Source organism: Bombina bombina, chromosome 7 (genome assembly GCF_027579735.1).
Source record: "Bombina bombina isolate aBomBom1 chromosome 7, aBomBom1.pri, whole genome shotgun sequence".
Taxonomy (NCBI): Eukaryota; Metazoa; Chordata; class Amphibia; order Anura; family Bombinatoridae; genus Bombina; species Bombina bombina.
Window position 1 is genome coordinate 253,560,241 of NC_069505.1, and position 22,697 is coordinate 253,582,937.

Sequence of the window (22,697 nt, forward strand, 5' to 3'; positions counted from 1 at the left end):
TTTAAGGGTTAATATGTTTATTATAGTCGCGGCGATGTCCGGAGCAGCAGATTAGGGGTTAAAAATGTTATTATAGTGTTTGCGATGCGGGAGGGCCTCGGTTTAGGGGTTAATAGGTAGTTTATGGGTGTTAGTGTACTTTTTAGCACTTTAGTTATGAGTTTTATGCTACAGCTTTGTAGCGTAAAACTCATAACTACTGACTTTAAAATGGGTTACGAATCTTGGCGGTAGAGGGTGTACCGCTCATTTTTGTCCTCCCTTGACAAACTCGTAATACCGGCGCTATGCAAGTCCCATTGAAAAAAGCCTTTACGAAATTTACGTAAGTTGATTTGCGGAAAGGCCAGAAAAGTGTGCAGTACACCTATACCAGCAAGACTCGTAATAGCAGCGGGCATAAAAAAGCAGCGTTAGGACCTGATAACGCTGCTTTTTTACCTTAATGCAAAACATGTAATCTAGCCGTATGTTTTTTTAATGGAATATCCAGAAAGCTCATGTAGGTGGGATGGTCAGGTGTCCACATGTTTTTGGCCATATAGTGTACTGTATGTCTCTTGTCACGGACTCACCAGATGTTCAGATAACTCCCCGTACTGCTTTTGAGCCTTCTCTTCAACAAAGGTTAACAAGAGAATTAAGCAAATTTGCTAATAGATGTAAATTGGAAAGATGTTTAAAATTGCATGTTCTGACTGAATCATGAAGTTTAACCCCTTAATGACAACTGACGTACCAGGTACGTCAAGCAAAAACTAACTGTTAATGACAATAGACGTACCTGGTACGTCAGTTGTCTAACAGAGTGCTGGAAGTGATCACAATCGCTTCCAGCAGCTCTGAGGGTATTGCAGTGATGCCTCGATATGGAGGCATCCTGCAATACCCCTTTACAAGCCTCCGATGCAGAGAGAGCCACTCTGTGGCCCTCTCTGCAACGGTAGAGATGGTGCCGATGGTGCCGATGGTGCCGTTGTCCGGGTGGGAGGAGGGAGCGTGCACCTGCGCGTGCACCTGCGCACATTAGCCACACTGACACCAATGAAGGAAGGAAGGAAGGGGAAAAAAAAGTTGTTGTTTTTTTTTTTACATATAAAAGGATCTGGGAGGGGGAGGGGGTGGGGGTATTGTGGGGGGGGTCTGCTACACTACAGAAATAATTAAAAATAAAAATAAAAGTTATCAATAAAATTAAAATACTTTGGTTTGTGGGGCCAAACTGGGTACTGGCAGACAGCTGCCAGTACCCAAGATGGCGGTAATTAGGTAGGGGAGAGGGTTAGAGAGCTGGAGGGGGGGATCAGGGAGGTTGGTGCTAAGGCAGGGGGTCCATCACAACTAAATATTTTGTTATTTTTATTAAAAAAAAAACAAAAAAAACCTATTTTATTTAGTACTGGCAGACTTTCTGCCAGTACTTAAGATGGTGGGAACAATTGTGGGGTGGGGGAGGGAAGAGAGCTGTTTGGGAGGGATCAGGGGGTGGGATGTGTCAGGTGGGAGGCTGATCTCTAAAATTAACCCTGCAAGCTCCCTACAAGCTACCTAATTTAACCCCTTCACTGCTGGGCATAATTCACGTGTGGTGCGCAGCAGCATTTAGCGGCCTTCTAATTACCAAAAAGCAACTCCAAAGCCATATAAGTATGCTATTTCTGAACAAAGGGGATCCCAGAGAAGCGTTTACAACAATTTCTGCCATAATAGCACAAGCTGTTTGTAAATAATTTCAGTGAGAAACCTAAAATTGTGAAAAATGTAAAGTTTTTTTTTTTTTATTTTCTCGCATTTGGCGGTGAAATGGTGGCATAAAATATACCAAAATGGGCCTATATAAATACTTGGGGTTGTCTACTACACTACACTAAAGCTAAAATTAACCCTACAAGCTCCCTAATTAACCCCTTCACTCCTGGGCATAAAACACGTGTGGTGCGCAGCGGCATTTAGCGGCCTTCTAATTACCAAAAAGCAACCACAAAGCCATATAAGTCTGTTATTTCTGAAAAAGGGGATCCCAGAGAAGCATTTACAACCATTTGTGCCATAATTGCAGAAGCTGTTTGTAAATAATTTAAATGGGAAACCTAAAGTTTGTGGCAAAATTTGTGAAAAGGTGAACTTTTTTTTTTTTTTTTAATCGCATTTGGCGGTGAAATGGTGGCATGAAATATACCAAAATGGGCCTAGATCAATACATTGGGGTGTCTTCTAAAACAAAATATATACATGTCAAGGGATATTCAGGTATTCCTGACAGATATCAGGGTTCCAAAGTAACTAGCGCTCATTTTGAAAAAAAGTGGTTTGGAAATAGCAAAGTGCTACTTGTATTTATTGCCCCCATAAATTGCAAAAAAAGCAAAGAACGTGTAAACATTGGGTATTTCTAAACTCAGGACAAAATGTATAAACTATTTAGCATGGGTGTTTTTTGGTGATTGTAGATGTGTAACAGATTTTGGGGGTCAAAGTTAGAAAAAGTGTGTTTTTTTCCATTTTTTCCTCATATTTTATCATTTATTTTTTTTAGTAAAATATAAGATATGATGAAAATAATGGTATCTTTAGAAAGTCCATTTAATGACGAGAAAAAACGGTATATAATATGTGTGGGTACAGTAAACGAGTAAGAGGAAAATTACAGCTAAACGCAAACACTGCAGAAATGTAAAAATAGCCATTGTCATTAAGGGTAAGAAAATTGAAAAATGGTCCGGTCATTAAGGGGTTAAAGTGATGGTAAACTTTAGCTAATCAAATGTCATAAATGTAACCGTTGCCATTAAAAAAATATATGTGTACCTTTTTTTAAATCTATTTGTGGAATAAGGTAATGTTTCTATTACAATGTTATGCCCGCCCACTGGCATGAACTCTTTTTTTTGTTAATGACAATTCCAATGAACATCCAGTTAGTGTGTGTGTCATATGACACTCTTAAAGTCCAGTCCTTTTAAAGCCCTTAGGAGAGTGGGTGGGACTACTCTATGTAATAGCTCAGCCAAAAGAGGAAATGAGGGGGCCGAGGAACAAAAGAAACCAAGTAGGATTATAAATCTTTTATTATTTTATATATATATATATATATATATATATATATATATATATATATATATATATATATATATACATATATATATATATATATATATATATATATATATATATATATATATATACAGTCTGAAATTTACCATCATTTTAATTTAGATTTTACTTTCCCTTTAATAAGTTTTGAGTATGCGGATTATAAATGCAGGTTTGAACACACTTCCTTATTAGTTATTAGTTTAGAATGGATAGATAATCCACTTTCTAGCTCTCTTGCCAGATATTTCAGAACCCGAATTCTCTGAACTCAGCTAAATCCTGACTCAGCTAGCATATTGTGTCCTGTTACACAGGGCCTCTAAGAAAAGCACAGCCATTTATTTTCTGATCCATCCTACTAGCACACTCAGCTTTTTCCAATCAAACTGTTTATGCCCTTAGAGCATTACTATTGTCTGTGGCTTGGCTGTAAATGAAATACGCAGACATGGAAAAGGATGCGCTAATGAACGAGCATATTAGGAGCACATGGGTGAATAAATTGACAGTGTAAATTTGCTACTTAGTTCATATCTGACAGATACTAGGAATTTCATTTTATTGTTTTACTAATAATAAATCGTATCACAGATGCAAAAATATATCCACTGGCAGTAATCCAACAGTTGTACAGTGATCATGTGTACATTTTATATAGGCATATACAGCCTTGTAACAATTCATTTGTATCAGATTATGAGAGAATCTAGAACCTTATAATATTGTTACTAGTAACTAAAAAATATAGCAATGAGTTAAATTACGAGGCCACTCAGCAAGTTTACCAGCTTCTATACATCTAGGCCTATAACACAGATTATACAATTTTATATTTGTAGCTTCTTCGTTAATCCCATGATATAATGTAACACAAATCAATATGTATATAATAGATGGTTATCAATATTGGATGAAATCATCGTGCAAAACATATGCTGTTTTTATTTATTAATAAGAGACATTGGCCCATATTTATCAAGGTCTGTCGGACCTGATCCGACAGTGCGGATCAGGTCCGACAGACCTCGCTGAATACGGCGAGCTATACGCTTGCCGTATTCAGCATTGCACCAGCAGCTCACAAGAGCTGCTGGTGCAACACCGCCCCCTGCAGACTCGCGGCCAATAGGCCACCAGCAGGGGGGGTGTCAATCAACCCGATCGTACTCGATCGGGTTGATTTCTGGCGATGTCTGTCCGCCTGCTCAGAACAGGCGGACAGGTTATGGAGCAGCGGTCTTTGTGACCGCTGTTTCATAACTGCTGTTTCTGGTGAGCCTGCAGGCTCACCAGAAGCACGGGGCATCAAGCTCCATTCGGAGCTTGATAAATATGCCCCATTGCACTCAAAAGGACCAGATTACAAGTGGAGCACTATTTAAAGATCTTGTGAAAAACAAGACTTGCAAACACCTGCAATATATCTCTTATACGTAACTGTTCGCTCTCCACTCGCAATATGGCCCAAAAATGTTCTCAAAGAAAAGTATTTTGACCCGCAAACTGTTTATTTTTCAATATGTGGTTTTCATTACCTTTTATTAACTTTGTATGTCCCTGTAAAGGTTAATTTGCTGAGGTACAAATGAGCCCATTCATGTACTAAAAGAGATGTGATACACAGCCAGGTTACCACAATATGTTAAATGATCACATGCAGAAAAGGTATCACATACAGGGTTTGACTTGGTGACAGAATGTACGTTTTTATGCTTTAGCAATTAAAGGGACACTCAAGTCACAATAAACTTTTATGAATCAGATAGAGCAGCAGAATTAAGACACTTTCCAATTTACTTCCATTATCAAATGTTGCACAGTCTTTTTATATTCACACTTTCTGGGGAACAAAATCCTACTGAGCATGTGCGCAAGCTCACAGGGTATACATATACTAGTCTGCGATTGGCTGATGTCTGTCACATGATACAGGGGGCCGGCAAAATGGGAGAACAAAATTCAGAGTAGGTGATATTGCATTGTCTTTATATTATGCACAATTCTATTTAATTTACTGGTCCTTTTAACCCGCTTTTTCATACACGTTTGGGGATGGTATCAGGTATCTCTTATATGGAGATTGCTGCTGAATTGTGTCTGAGATTGATTGCACGCTTTATTTCTTATGTTTTCCTGATAAAATAAAAACGTTAAAGGGACTTGCACATGAAAACTGTTCTTTTATGATTCAGATAGAGTGTAGTATGTTTAACAAAAAAATCCCAGTTTACTTCTATTATGAAAAAAATATGATATACTTACAGTATAGTTTGTACATTGTATACCATTCTTAAAAGCATTGTTGTAAAACTGCTGCCATATAGTGCTATATAGTGCTATATACACATGCACACTTTGGGGCCATTTATCAAGCTCCGTAAGGAGCTTGTGGGCCCGTGTTTCTGGCGAGTCTTCAGACTCGCCAGAAACAGCAGTTATGAAGCAGCGGTCTAAAGACTGCTGCTCCATAACCCTGACCCCTGCTCTGAGCAGGAATCGCCCGAATTCAACCCGATCGAGTACGATTGGGTTGACTGACACCTGGCCGCGAGTCTGCAGGGGGCAGCTCTTGTGAGCTGCTGGTGCAATGCTGAATACAGTGAGCGTATTGCTCTCCACATTCAGCGAGATCTTGCGGAGCTGATCCGCACTGTCGGATCAGGTCCGCAAGACCTTTAGTAAATAGGCGTCTATGAGTCTACCAATGTAGAGAGCAAAGTCAATTTCATAATAGATGTAAATTAGAATTTACAATTTACATGTACAATTTAAAAATACATTTTTTTTAAATTGTACATACTATCTGAAAAATTAAAAGAATGATTTTGAGATTCATGTCCCTTAATATAAAAGCAGTTTAAAATATAATATGAAAATAATACCTTAGTATCAGTTGTGTGCTTACACCTGATGCTTAATGGATGAAAAGAGCAACACCTACAGCTCTATATAAAGAAATATAAAGCAATACACCTTTGTAAGCCTGATAAGAAAATATTGCTTTATTTTGTCAGTATTGTGTTTGTAAAATAAAAATAAATGAAAGAAATGTCTTCAATGTCCTGTTCATCTGTAAAGCAATGAATACTTCTGAAAAAATAATTACATTTCAGTAAAATCACAGTGATATGATGCTTACTATATTTGTTAAAAAAAAAGGCACAAAAAATAACGTCATATTTAATTTTGCAGATTCTTGAGGACAACATGAAGTTGGAATGCAAGTGTCATGGTGTTTCTGGATCGTGTACCACGAAGACATGTTGGAATACTCTTCCTAAATTCCGGGAGTTGGGATTTATTCTAAAAGAAAAATACAATGAAGCTGTTCAAGTAGAGCCAGTTAAAGCAAGCAGGAACAAGCGTCCAACGTTCCTCAAAATAAAAAAGCCACTGTCCTACCGCAAGCCAATGGAAACAGATTTAGTATATATTGAGAAGTCTCCAAATTATTGTGAAGAAGATCCTGTGACTGGCAGCATGGGGACTCAAGGAAGATTGTGTAACAAAACAGCTCAACACACAAGTGGCTGCGATCTAATGTGTTGCGGCAGAGGATACAATACACACCAGTACTCCAGGGTATGGCAGTGCAATTGCAAATTCCACTGGTGCTGTTATGTCAAATGCAATACATGTAGTGAGCGGACTGAAGTATTCACATGCAAATAAAAACAAAAAAAAGACCAAGTGAAGAAACTCTCTAAACCTTGAGAACTAATGCCGTACATTTGCACAAGATATAAACTCTAATCATGCTGGACTGTGCATGACTACCTTTGAGAATGTTTTACCTGTTTGACTACTTAAGAGGTTTCACATTCTAAGACAGACATGTATTATGCCAATCACAAGTGAATGCAGAAAATCCGCAACCTCTGAATATGCTCTATTCCAAACTAAGGAAAAGTTTATCAAGACTTCCTGTTTCTACAAAATGTACCATTAAAGTCTAAGTGACCTTTTTGTAGATGTACTTTGATAAGCTTTTAAAGAGGATTAGAATAAGCCACAGAGATATAAACCATTAGTGAGAAAATAGACAAATAATAAGCAATCTCTGTGTGTGAAACTTATACAAAGAGTATGAGCTAACAAAGGACACTAGTGTGAATTTCAATTTAGAGTGTGAATTATTCAGCTATAAATTGTGAAAAATCATATACTTTATCTTATTTTCATTCTCACGAAACTGGCTTTTATCAGTCTACGTGTTTGAAATATCCATAGACACTGGTCTTGCTCTTTTTTATTTTTGGCACAGGGACTTTAAATATTAGTAACAATATTTAACGATTATATATTAGATTAAACTAATATTTATTTAATGGAGGAAATATACTGCCATTTTGGAAAAAAAAATACCCTACTTTCTTTTTAGAAAGTCAAGACGTTTGAAAACTGGAGATAAATATATAAAATAATTATGCAGAAATGTCGTATAGTTGTACACACAAGATACTTGTTGATTAAAGGAGAAAAGCAGACCTCTTTTTTTCTGAAATATTGCTATGCTGTTTGCTGCTAGTTGTCTGGATTAATGAATTTACTTATTAGCTCAGTATTTCAATGTCTAAAGGAAAATATCTTTTTTTTCTTCAATTAAACAATCTGAATTCCATAAAAATGTCAATGGGACCCTCCAGACATAATTTCCATGTTTTTGAAAAAAAAATGGACCATAGGATTAAAGAATATATTTTGTAATAGACTATTTTTATATGAATATTTTATTTATACTGTGTCTGCTTGTATAATTCTATAACATACTTTTTAAAGAACACAAGGTATCCAATTTGTTATTTTTTAGGTATATAAGCTGACTTTCTTAAAATTTGGCATAACAGCAGCAAACCGTATTTTATCATTCCATTGTAATCAGAAAGTTGATCATGCCCATTTTTTCCCTTTATTTAATTTAACCGTTTAGAATGTGCGTCTTCCTAAAGTTCCATTTTCAAAATGCAGATATATAGCAAGTAACGGTCACTTCATCACTTGTAGAATAGTCATTTAAATAATTGCTCACTTAGAGCATTGGGAACAAACAATTAGGAATTTGCTTCCCACATGCGTCAGTCAGTAAAATGTGGCGTTGTTATTAGCAAATGTGCTGTGTGTGCTATCCAGTAAATCTTATATTGTGGCACTGTCAAATTTGATTTTATCAGTGAGAGACTGTAGACTGTTAAAACTACAGTAGCATGATTTACATTGTCTGATTATCACAGATAGCGCACAAAGCATCTAGATTTGAATTGCCCTTCTCCCCTTTAGTCCTACAAATACAAATCTAATATAAAAAATACATTTCAGCTTTACATTTGCAACTAATATTAAAACAACGCATTATTGATAAGCCCTTTTTTATGTTTAATGTAAGCAGTATTAGACCAGTATATACCTGTTTTGTTTGTCAAAATAGACTTTAGATTAAATTAATTTATTGTCAGACTACTGAATTGATAAAAAAAGAAATATTTTTTATAAAGATTTTTTTCTTCTTGTTTTATGAACTACTGAAAACATAATGCTTGTGTTTCAAATGGATGCCACTGGAAAAAAAAATATGTTCTGGTTTGAAAAATACTACTGAATGCATTGTATTTTGCCATGAAGATGCATTACACAACAAAAATCCCGTACCAAACAGATATCTTTGTTAATCAGTACTATGTTTTTTAATTTATAGAACCGGTTATTAAAACTTGCTTATTCGAGGACCTTATTATTATTTTTTTAATACATTGGTGATATGCCGTGTGAAAGCAATATACTATCAACTCCTCAGTCCAGTTTAGTCTCAATAAAAATTGGATCTGAAAGACTGTTTTTTTTATTTATTTTTTTATCTTCAAGGCACATTATGATAAATAAGATACAATGGGGCTGTTTTATCAAGGGCCGAAAGGCTCCCCAGAAACAGCAGTTAACTAGTAGGTGGCGGACAGCAATCAACCCGATCAGATATGATCGGGTTAATTGACATTCCCTGCTAGCGAATCTGCAGGGGACAGCATTGCACAAGCAGTTCACCAGAACTGCTTATGCAATGTTAAATTCTGACAGCATATGCTGTCAGCATTCAGCGATTTTGGGGCGGACATGATTCGCTACAGCAAATCATGTCCACCCGCCATTTTGTAAATCGGCCCCACAGTATTATAAAGAAAGCTAAAAGTCTTTACCTGCAATAATCTCAGTTAAAATTATTATTATTATTTCTATTACCATTAACCCATGAGGTTCCATTTACTTTCGTGTGGGCGGACACAACTTTGGAACCTGTTCACCTGTGATCCCAGCTAACAGGCAGCATGCTCATGCAACGTAACCCCCTCTTCTCATGCAACCATATGCGCAAGAGCAGTGGCTGTCAATTATCCTGGTCGGATTAGGTATAGGGTGATTTCAAACTGCCAGCTTAGAGCTGGGGGAGAGGTTCAGAAACATTGGTCTTAAGACTGCTGCTTCTTCACTATAAGCTGCACACTCGCTCATGCAAGCCATTAAGTGCAGGAGCTCCAAACCATGAGCACTTTGATAAATGGAGCCCATGGTAGCATATGAACATGAAGTATCACCTGAATATGAAAACGATGTTTGGGGGCATCTTACAACCATCCCTAAAATAACATTTAATATAATAAAAAAAAGACTTTTACATTTGGTTTAGTGACCTCTTCAGTTCCAGAAGTCAGATTAAATACAATAACATGTTTTTGAAACTACAGAGTATGCTGAAAAAAATCATATGACTTGTATATACAGAAAGAGAATCTCTCTACTAGCAATGAACAGCTCAGTAACTTGTCCTATGCCCATCTAGGAGCAGCCTCTTTTATCCCAATTGTGCCTTTCACAGAGGAAAACTTTCCTAAAGCATTTCAGTCTGATCCCACTTAACAAGGTCAGTCCAGTCCAGAAGTACCAGACAATCCTCCTCTGAACAAGGAACATGGCAACCCCAGACAATCACCCACCAATGTGCTTGGAGGGATTTGGCTGCACCTCACTGACAAGGCCCACAGAAGACCAAAATTATCATCTGGGGTTGCTATGTTTCTTGTTCACAGGAGAACTGCTTGATATTTCGGAGTTGGACCGACCTTTTTAGGTGGGATCAAACTGATATCCTATAAGAAAGTTCTGCTCTGTGAAAAGCACAATTGGGCTAAAAGAGGCTGCTCTTGTTGTAACTTTACATTAAACAAGCTATTGAGCTGTTGTTCATTCCTGGTTGAACGCTTCTCTTTCTGTATCATATGATTTAGGAAGGAAGTTTGCAAAAAAAACAAAAACCGCTAAAGCAAAAAGCTTACAAATTAGAACAGAGGAATGAAAAAAATAGGGCAAAACACATTTTTAAATTATTTGTACTATTGTATTACTTATATAGAATTAGTATTACCATTTAAATATTGAATGTTACATTCCAATTTTTAAAAGTTGCCCTTGAATATGACATTTGATTATTGATTCCCACAGATTGGAATGCTGCACTCAGTATTCAAATGCTTCACTCAATAAACTTTGTGTGCGTAAGTAGTAAATGTCAGACATTTGAATATCCCTAGTCAAGGGTGAGGCTATCCTTTAAAGGTGGAGCCTGATTTTATCAATACATTTGGTCTAAAATGATACCATGCGTGGTGATATGAGACATATGTATTCAATTTTTTTTTTTTAAAGGACCACTAAATACAGTGAGAATTGAATAATTGACAAATACACAATACAAAGACAATGCTATAGCGCTTACTTTGACTTTGAATGAGCAGTTGAATATTTTCTGGCAAATTTCAAAGTTAATTCAATTTGCCCTCCCACTGTATTATGTGACAGCCATCAGCCAATCACAAAATGCATATACGTATATACTGTGCACTTTTGCACATGCTCAGTAAGAGCTGGAGCTTCCGAAAGTGTGCATATAAAAATAATTTGCACATTTAGATAATGGGAGTATTTTGGAAAGTTTTTTTTTTTTTAATTGAATGCTTTATTTGAATCATGACTTTAGGGTCCCTTTAAGCCTCATTACCTAATTGCAGAATAAATTGCATTGCATATTTTGTTGGTTGACTGCAGGTGCTTCAGTTTGATTAAAGGACCACTAAACATAGTAAGATAGTATAATAAAAATGCATAATAAATAGACAATGCAAAAGCACTTAGTTTAATTTTCACATGAGTATTAGATTTTTTTTCTGACAAATTTCAGAATATAATGATGTTGAGAAAGAGAACTGAAGGATCCTACTGAGTTAGACATACAGATCAGTGTGGTTTAACCGTCCAGATTGTGATATGAAATCCAAATAAAAAAGTCCCAAATATGTCAAACAAATACAGTTCAGAAAAAAATAATAAAGTTCAGAAAAAATAATTTGATGGAGTAAGTGTGATATGTCCCAGATGTGTACAGATAGAAAGTGTTCAAATGGATGAAAAAATTGTTCAAGTAATTGGCAATTTGTGCCAGATGGTGTGTGAATTTTCAAATATAATTCCTCTTAGACTTAGTGGTAAAAAATGATGGATGAGAATAAAAAATATATAAAAATAACAATCTAGAAAGTGAAAAAATCCAGAATCGAATATCTATGGAAAAAGAAAATACACAAAATAGTGCAATAAAGCTAAAAATTCAAATTATATGTGATTGAAATAGAGCTCACTGTATAGGAAACTCGAGCAGTGCCTTCCTCAATGCATTTCGGCCCTGGCATGGGCCTTTTTCAAGATGACTAATGCTCAAGAATCCTGAGCTTAAATGACTTACACTAGCCAATTAGGCTGCTAGCTTTTTCCCGCCAAAATCGTGACCTTATTGTGACCTGAATAGTATGAGAAAAAAGTTTTCCAATGTCAGACATTTAAATATTAATTAGTAGAGTACATCATGCATATATTGCCCTTAAACAAAAAGACCGTGATAGCCTCAAGACGATCCATGTCAGCATGGATCATACATCACATGTGACGTCACTTCCGGTTCCTGATCGGCTCATCTATCATGATGTCACTTCCTTTATGAGTCTAAGGACTCCTGGGAATTGTAGTCATGTTACATTTATTTGATTTTCATAAAGACTAGTACATCAGGGAGATAGTTAGAGTATATACCCATTACCCTCTGTTATGATTCCAAGTGTTGGAAAATAAACATTAGGTGAATCCGGGTGTAGGAAAATTATCAGACAGGAATTGTGTGTTGTAAACAAGTAATAAATATAAAACTCAATCTTAAAAATATATTAAAAATATAATGTTAGAAATATATAAAGAGCTCGAGTTTCCCAAGGTGATTATGCGATAAATATATCGTAATGTTGACAATATTATATATAATCACAAGAATCTAATGCATTTTAAAAAAGACTTATGGTATATAATAAAACATAAATAAAAACTGTCATTTAAAAACAGTTGCTAAAATACCAATAAAAATACAAGTGAAAATACAATAAAAAGGACAAGAGAATATTTATATGCGTAAAAATTAATATGTCTAGGAAAATTATACTATGCGTCCAACCATATATCAATACGAATAATGGGGGGTGGAACGCATTTAGTACATTTAATACACAAATACATAGTACAAGGGAAAGTGGAAAAAAATATCTAAAATAGATGGAAAACCTCGAAATCAGCATTGAGACCCCTTGGATACAGGCAGTCTATATTGAAGATCCATTTAGCTTCAATTTGCAGTAATTTCTTACTTTAGTTTCCACCTCTCCAATCTTTATTTACTTTGCAGATACCTATATATCTTAAATAGAAGTTATTAGCCCCATGTTTGTGCTTATATAATTGGAACATCATCTCTTCCATTTTTTATGGCAGAGAGATGTTCTCTGATCCTATCTCTCACACTTCTTAATGTCTGTCTCACATATTGTAAGCCACACCCACAATTGATGAGATAGATGACCCCCTTATCTTGACATCTGATGATGTTATCAATTTAAAACATTTCTTTATTTATATGGGAAGAAAAGCTATCCCCCTTGTTACCATGTTCACAGGCTTAACATAGCCCACATGGGAAGAAACCTTTTAATCTTTTCCCCTCTATTTCGTAGGATTTGGGTTTGTTAGTTAGTACACTGGGGGCTAGAGATGATTTTCTATATATAAACTGTGATACATCTTTGAGTTTTTCTCCCAAAATTGGGTCACATTTTAGAAGGTTCCAATTCCTTTTAATAATGTTCCCAATTAAGATACGGTTCTCACTGTACTCTGTTATAAACAGTACATTAATCTCATAATTTTTGGGGAACTTTTGAATGAATGAATAGTGAGTTTCTATCAGTCTTATTTACAGTATCAATTGTGTCAATTAATATTTTAGAGAATACCAATTCAATAAAAATTGAGGGTTTCTTTAGGAATTTTGAGAAATTACTTAACTGAAGTGAAATATAAGGCTGAAATTGCATTCCTGAAGCAATGTCTGGAATTGAATATTGTCCCTAAATACAGGAGCCACAGGACTTTTTCTGCTGATAGTCCATTTACAGAACTACGCTACACAGGTAACTCACACTATCCGTTTGTCTACAGCAGTCAGAGCACACTGTCACAACACTGCTACATGACTTACACAGCCCATATGCATTAAGGGGGGTTTCTTTTGGGAGACATCCCTGAACACATTTTTATGGACATTTGATTTGTATTGTTTTATACTGATACTTTGCTGACTATAGGTCTTAATTTATTTTTACTCTATGTTTTAATGCCTTTATCCTATTCAATTTACTTAATTATAACTTTTTTGAGTGCACCTGTTAAGTTATATTTCAGTATAAGTATTGTTGGTTTACTCCGCTTTAAGCGCCCTCCATTTTTTATCCATTTTCTATTTGACTTTTTGTAGTTATTCTTTTGGAAGGGGATACCCAGTAGATGCAGTGAGTCATATATGAAGCGCTACACTTTAACTTTGTAATTTAAATTATTAAGGAATGTGCTTTCAGTTTTGATAACACAGAATTCCAAGAAAAATTGAATAATGCCATTCTAGAAACCTCACAAAAATGAATGAAGATCATTATAGAATATAGAGAATTGGCACTAACCAATATCGATTTACAAATAAATGAGGGGAAAAGAATATTGAACCATTAAAACATACTACATGTATAACATGTATAAATTAAAACAAGAACAACTTTACACTAAGATTAAAAAGATAAAAGATGATATCATTATTAAGAAATCCAAAAAAGATGAACAAAATATTGAATCCAAATGCAATAGACGACACAAAAGAGAGTAGAAGTATTCCTGACAACCCTGCACAAAGTAAAAATTCAGACACTATAGATAACTCTAAATGGAAAGTTGCTACTCACAACAGACAGCATAAACATAGAGAAAGGGTAAAGCGGCAGAATACAAACTCCATTGGAGAAAGAAGATTTGTTTACAACCCCAGTCTAATTATACAGCCCCAACAAATTGTCTACAATCTCCATACAATCACCAAAATTGGAATAACCACACAGTGAACCACATCTCTAGGGCCAATTGGGACAATAAGAGAAGGAATTGGTCACATAGAAATAAACAATATCCAATGTAAAACAATACATACACAAATAGAAAATTTGGGGAAACCCACAATCAGAATCAATATGAATCTAGGAATTATCATAGATATGAGAGTCGTCCTGGACATAACTATAACCAGGATGATCGGCATAGACACAATACCAACTGGGGCAATAAGTCAAGTAATAGCAATTGGAGGAATATACCCAATAATACAGGAAATAGATTTTCACTGCTAATTAATGATAACCCAGTATACAACCCAACACAAGAGAATACTGATAATAGGATAGAAAACCAAAATTCCATCTCTAAAGACTGTTTTTTAGAGATAGACATGAGATCTCTCCTGGGAAGAACATGGGAAAAAGGAAACAGGGACCCATAGAGAACTCAGACACTCCAGACCAAAGTATATAGAGGAAGAAGAGGAGGCATGAGAATAAGAAATAAGAAAATAAGGATAGCCAACACAGATTCATGCACTCAATCTAAGACCACAAACCATAATGGCATTTTCAATTTAAGTAAAATCTCCTTAACAGATAAGGAAAAATAAATTTTAAGCCTAGGTCTGTCATATGCTCCATCTAGGGGTCTCAATAAATTCCAAACATACACACATGTGAAGGATTTAGTTAGAAAACTAACCCTTAAAAGGTATTTTCTAAAAACCCTGGTAGAGGCAAATCAAAACAGCCATGCAATAAAAACAAATAGAGAGCATATTAATAGGCATATACATTTGAGTAAGATCAATATTGGCAATCAAACACAAGATGTTTGCAGAGATGTGCACAGAGATAAGACCATCATACATACAGACCTCAACATACATGTCAGAGTCTAAACGTATACTAGGTGATCCAGAAACCTATGAAATACTTAGAGGGGATCCAACTACCAGATTTAAAATGGATCTGGATAAACTGTTGTATAGGGCCAAGCAAGATGGTATACTGAATGAAAAGGAGCATAGATATTTGAAGATACAGTACCCAAAAATACCGGTATTTTTCTACCTGCCGAAGGTTCATAAATCCTTACAAAATCCACCAGGTAGGCCAATAACTTTGGGTATCAGATCAATAACGAGTAACCTGTCTCAAAACATAGACAGGAATTTACAGAAATACGTCAGCTCCCTGAAAGACTCAACACAACTATTGAACATCCTCAACAATAACACATGGGATAGACAATTTATCCTGGTTACATGTGATGTTACGGCTCTATACACCAGCATACCACACACAGAGGGAATAGAAGCCGTAAGATATTTCTTAGCTAAAGATGAGAATATGGCCATCAAACAAAAATACTTTATTTTAGATGGCATACTTTACATACTCACACATAATTACTTCAAGTTTTATAAACAGCTGTGTGGAACTGCAATGGGGACCAGATTCGCGGCTAGCTATGCAAACCTTTATATGGGAAGGTGGGAGAAGATATTCTGAGACTCCTGCCCAGCTAGTTTGGATCTGGCTCTCTATTGTTGATACATAGACAACATTTTTGTGATATGGAAGGGGAATGAGGAGGATCTAAAGTTCACCATTGAGGTCATAAATAAGAATGATTGTAATTTGAAATTTAGTATACTTAGTATAAAACAGTTATACTAATATAACCTATCTGGATTTGAACATTGAGATAAACAATGGTAAATTAGAAACATCAACTTTCTTCAAAGAGGTAGATTACAATAACTACATTCATAAAAACAGTTACCACCACAATGTATGGAAGCATTCCAAAGGGGCAACTACTTTGTGTAAGGAGAAAAAGCTCCAGAGATGACAATGGCTAGAACAATCACAAATCCTGAAAAATAGATTTCTGGATAGGGACTATGAGGAAAAAATATTAAATGACACAACTGATACTGTAAATAAAACTGATAGAAATTCACTCCTCATATATAAAGAAAAAAAGATCCCCAAAAATGATGAGATTAATGCACTGCAATTGAGAACCGTATTTTAATTGAGCACATTATTAAAAGGAATTGGAACCTTCTAAAATGTGACCCAATTTTGGGAGAAAAAAATCAAAGATGTACCACAGTTTATAAAACAAAAAGAAGAGAGAGCGCAACCACGACTCAAGGTAAAAGTATTTAATTCCACTTTGCGCATATGAACATACTGCACTTACAGGATTAAAAAAATTACAAGCGTCTCTTAAGATCTCACACAGTCCCCGGTCCTCCGGTCTCAGTCAGCTGTAGCTGTTTACTCGCTCGTTTCCGTTTCCGGCGTGTGGACTTGGTAGTTGTTCCTTTACACGGTGCAGGGGTTAGTTCAGACTTTCCTATCCCAATACTGTTATTCGACTGGATCAGCTAACGTCTACGCGTTTCGTCCGTCTTATGCAGACTTTTTCAAGACTTCTGGTCAGTGTATCTTTTTCGCGGGGATCCTCCGTTTAAAAACCTGTTTGCTCCTCCTATCTCTCTGTCCCAATCCAATAAGCTACCGGGCAATTATCACACCCTCTTTCACCATATGTTACGTGGGTTTGTGGGAAAAAAAAGGAAGGAAACAAAGCATAGCGCTTAGTAATTTCATACGTTTGACACTTTGTATTCTCACATGTAGTTCTCAGTTCTATTAAATATACATAATACTTCAATCTGTATTACAAATTTTTTTTCTTATTAAAATTCATATGCATTCGTTAAAATTGATTCATAAAACTTTAAACTTTAATACATAATACTTTACTAAACATTCCACAGACATTGCTAAAACAAATTATTCACATATTTACAACCAATACAAAAAATTATTTAAAATCGATACAAAAAATAACTAATATATTATCCCATGAATCAATAAATTCATATTATTAGGGTACACCTTCATTTGAAAATTGATAACAAGAAATTCATATTTTCTACCTATACTTTACTTTAAAAACATCTCCATTAACCACAATACTGTAAACCATTTGTGTGCTGACCTATACTGATATTCCCTATGTGACAAATCCCCAAGATAACTATTCTACCTGTTCACCTAGAGCATAAACGCTTGCAGGTCAATGTCTATATTTAACCCTTTAGGGGTCAGACTTTCCAACTGTTGGATCCATTTAGTCTCTTTTTTTCTTAAAGAGATAAGTATTTGATGAGGATTTGAACCTGCTGGTACAGTTTCAAGGATGCTAATTCGTAAACTGCTGGGATCTTTATTATGGTGAATTCTAAAATGTTCTGACACACTGTGTGTCTTTAAACCTAACTCAATATTATTAATGTGTTCGTAACATCTCCGTTTCACTTTCCTCTTCGTCCTTCCTATGTAGATACTCCCACATTTGCATGTCAAGCTATATACTGCATTCTAAAGTCAGACCCATTCCTAACGGATAGTTTGGACAATAAACCGAATGTAGTATTTAAAAAGAATAGGAATCTAAAGAATCTTCTTGCACCATCGAAACTTATAGATCCGAAAGGGAAGACTGACATTAGAACAGGCACCTTAGATAGATGGGTCTCAGGGAAACCGGGAACATATAAATGTGGGAGGAAGAATTGCTGCATGTGTCCAATTATTTGGAACAAAGATTCAATCGCAAATTGGAATAATACCAAAACAATACCAATTAAATCTAGGGGCACATGCCAGTCTACATATGCAGTATATAGCTTGACATGCAAATGTGGGAGTATCTACATAGGAAGGACGAAGAGGAAAGTGAAACGGAGATGTTACGAACACATTAATAATATTGAGTTAGGTTTAAAGACACACAGTGTGTCAGAACATTTTAGAATTCACCATAATAAAGATCCCAGCAGTTTACGAATTAGCATCCTTGAAACTGTACCAGCAGGTTCAAATCCTCATCAAAGACTTATCTCTTTAAGAAAAAAAGAGACTAAATGGATCCAACAGTTTGAAAGTCTGACCCCTAAAGGGTTAAATATAGACATTGACCTGCAAGCATTTATGCTCTAGGTGAACAGGTAGAATAGTTATCTAGGGGATTTGTCACATAGGGAATATCAGTATAGGTCAGCACACAAATGGTTTACAGTATTGTGGTTAATGGAGATGTTTTTAAAGTAAAGTATAGGTAGAAAATATGAATTTCTTGTTATCAATTTTCAAATGAAGGTGTACCCTAATAATATGAATTTATTGATTCATGGGATAATATATTAGTTATTTTTTGTATCGATTTTAAATAATTTTTTGTATTGGTTGTAAATATGTGAATAATTTGTTTTAGCAATGTCTGTGGAATGTTTAGTAAAGTATTATGTATTAAAGTTTAAAGTTTTATGAATCAATTTTAACGAATGCATATGAATTTTAATATGAAATTTTTTTTGTAATACAGATTGAAGTATTATGTATATTTAATAGAACTGAGAACTACATGTGAGAATACAAAGTGTCAAACGTATGAAATTACTAAGCGCTATGCTTTGTTTCCTTCCTTTTTTTCTCACAAACCCACGTAACATATGGTGAAAGAGGGTGTGATAATTGCCCGGTAGCTTATTGGATTGGGACAGAGAGATAGGAGGAGCAAACAGGTTTTTAAACGGAGGATCCCCGCGAAAAAGATACACTGACCAGAAGTCTTGAAAAAGTCTGCATAAGACGGACGAAACGCGTAGACGTTAGCTGATCCAGTCGAATAATAGTATTGGGATAGGAAAGTCTGAACTAACCCCTGCACCGTGTAAAGGAACAACTACCAAGTCCACACGCCGGAAACGGAAACGAGCGAGTAAACAGCTACAGCTGACTGAGACCGGAGGACCGGGGACTGTGTGAGATCTTAAGAGACGCTTGTAATTTTTTTAATCCTGTAAGTGCAGTATGTTCATATGCGCAAAGTGGAATTAAATACTTTTACCTTGAGTCGTGGTTGCGCTCTCTCTTCTTTTTGTTTTATAGTACTATCGATTCTGAAATACTCTGCAAAGTTCAGTGAACTGTGAAGCTGCACCACACTCACAAGGAAGTTGGGGAGATCCTGATATAAAGAAAAAGAAATAACTAGTGAATACTAGTCTTCTACCATACTCCCAGAGACATTAAGGTGAGACAATATCAATATATGTATAAGAGATTATTTCTATCAAATTGATTTTATATATATAACATTTTTAACTGAAATATTATATTTAATTTTTGGTAAATCTCAAGGCTGCGAATGAAATGAACTAGTGATAACAAATGCCAAATAAAGTTATGTACAACGAATGTATTGGTAAACATTACTGAAGGAAGGAAATCACAGATTTTTAAATATATAAAAGCACTGAAGATAACAAATATTAGTTTTTATTGGTGTGAGAGATACTGTATTTTTTAGTGCATTTATAAGCCTACTATTGAATCAGTAAGTTAGCACAGTTTTTAAGAGTAAGTGTTTGTACCACAGTTTATATATAGAAAATCATCTCTAGCCCCCAGTGTACTAACTAACAAACCCAAATCCTACAAAATAGACTTGAAGGGTAAGAGATTAAAAGGTTTCTTCCCGTGTGAGCTATGTAAAGCCTGCTAACATGGTAACAAGGGGGATAGCTTTTTTTCCCATATAAATAAAGACATTTTTTAAATTGATAACATCATCAGATGTCAAGATAAGGGGGTCATCTATCTCATCAATTGTGTGTGTGGCTTACAATATGTGAGACAGACATTAAGAAGTGTGAGAGATAGGATCAGAGAACATCTCTCTGCCATAAAAAATGGAAGAGACAATGTTCCATTATATAAGCACTTCAAAGACAAACATGGAGCTAATAACTCCTGTCTAAGATATATGGGTATCTGCAAAGTAAATAAAAATTGGAGAGGTTGAAACTAAAGTAAGAAATGACTACACATTGAAGCTAAATGGATCTTCAATATAGACTTCCTGTATCCAAGGGGTCTCAATGCTGATTTCAAGGTTTTCCATCTATTTTAGATTATTTTTTCCTCTTTCCCATGTACTATGTATTTGTGTATTAAATGTAATAAATGCATTCCACCCCCCCCATTATTCGTATCGATATATGGTTGGACGCATAGAATAATTTTCCTAGACATATGAATTTTGACACATATAAATATTCTCTTGTCCTTTATATAGTATTTTCACTTGTATTTTTATTGGTATTTTAGCAACTGTTTTTAAATGACAGTTTTTATTTATGTTTTTATTATATACCATGTCTTTTTTAAAATGCATTATATTCTTGTGATTATTTATAATATTGTCAACATTACGATATATTTATCGTATAAGCACCTTGGGAAACTTGAGCTCTTTATATATTTCTAACATTATATTTTTAATATATTTTTAAGATTGAGTTTCATGTTTATTACTTGTTTACAACACACTATTCCCGTCTGATAATTTTCCTAAACCCGGATTCACCTAATGTTTATTTTCCAACACTTGGAATCATAACAGAGGGTAATCGGTATATGCTCTAACTATCCCCCTGATGTACTAGTCTTTATGAAAATCAAATAAATGTAACATGACTACAATTTCCAGGAGTCCTAAGACTCATAAAGGAAGTGACATCATGATAGATGAGCCGATCCAGAACCAGAAGTGACGTCACGTGTGATGTACAATCCATGCTGACATGATCGTCTTGAGGCTATCACGGCCATTTTGTTTAAGGGCAATATATGCCTAGATGTACTCTACTAATTCAGATTTAAAGGTCAGATATGGGCATACTACTTTGTCATACTATTCAGGTCATGATTTGGCTAAAAAGCTATCAGCTTAATTGGCAAGTGTAAGTCATTTAAAGGGACAGTCTAGCCAAAATCAAACTTTTCATGATTCAGATAGTGCATGCAATTTTAAAACACTTTCTAATGTGCTTTTATCATCAAATTTGCTTTGTTCCCTTGGTGGTATCTTTGAAAAGCTAAACCTCGGTAAGCTCAAACTGATTTTTAAACCGTTGAAAACCGCCTCTTAGCTCAGAGTATTTTGAAAGTTTTTTTCACATTTAGACAGTACTAGTTCATGTGTGTCATATAGATATCATTATGCTCACTCCCGTGGAGTTATTTAGAAGTCTGCACTGATTGGCTAAACTGCATGTCTTTCAAAAGAACTAAGATAAGGGGGCAGTCTGCAGGGGCTTAGATACAAGGTAATCACAGAGGTAAAACATATATTAATATAACAGTGTAGGTTATGCAAAACTGGGGAATGGGTAATTAAGGGATTATCTATATTTTTAAAGAATAACAATTCTGGTGTAGACTGTCCCTTTAAGATCAGGATTCTTGAGCATTAGTCATCTTTAAAAAGACCCATGCCAGGGCCGAAACACGTTCAGGAAGGCACTGCTCGAGTTTCCGATACGGTGAGCTCTATATCAATCACAAATCATTTGAATTTTTAGCGGTTATTGCACTATTTTGTTTATTTTCTTTTTCCATAGGTATTCGATTCTGGATTTTTTCACTTTTTAGATTGTTATTTTTATATATTTTTTATTCTCATCCATAATTTTTTACCACTAAGAGGAATTATATTTGAAAATTCACACACAACGAGGGACATATTTTCCCCATCTGGCACAAAATGCTAATTAATTGAACATTTTTCATCCATTTGAACACTATCTATCTGTACACATCTGGGACATATCACAGTCACTCCAAATTATTTTTTCTGAAGTTTATTATTTTTTTCTGAACTGTATTTGTTGGACATATTTGTGACGTTTTTATTTGGATTTCATATCACTATCTGGACAGTTAGACCGAACTGATCTGTATGTCTAACTCAGTAGAATCCTTCAGTTCTCTTTTTCAGCATCATTGTTTTTAATATAGTTTTTTTTATATATTGCTATTTTTATAGGGTAACCTATTTTGTTGTTCACATTTTTAAGCTAACTTGATGTTTATATAAATGTTTTATGTTATATTTTATATATTGTATACAGCTATAATATTATTATGTTCTCTATTATCATTCTCACTTAGGCCCATTTGTGGTCCTCCCTTTTTCTATACACTTTTATG

At 35.1% G+C, this 22,697-nt stretch overlaps 1 protein-coding gene across 2 annotated transcripts in view; it reads left to right on the top strand.

Moving 5' to 3' along the window:
* Window positions 1–8,921, top strand: part of LOC128635838 (protein Wnt-7a) — a 117,072-nt gene extending 108,151 nt beyond the window's left edge. For both annotated transcript variants that reach the window (XM_053688949.1, XM_053688950.1), the window contains exon 4: window positions 6,289–8,921. In XM_053688949.1, coding sequence (XP_053544924.1) covers window positions 6,289–6,768 — 480 coding nt within the window. In that variant the 3' untranslated portion in view covers window positions 6,769–8,921. The remainder of the gene's footprint in view (window positions 1–6,288) is intronic.
* The last annotated feature ends 13,776 nt before the right edge of the window (window positions 8,922–22,697 follow it).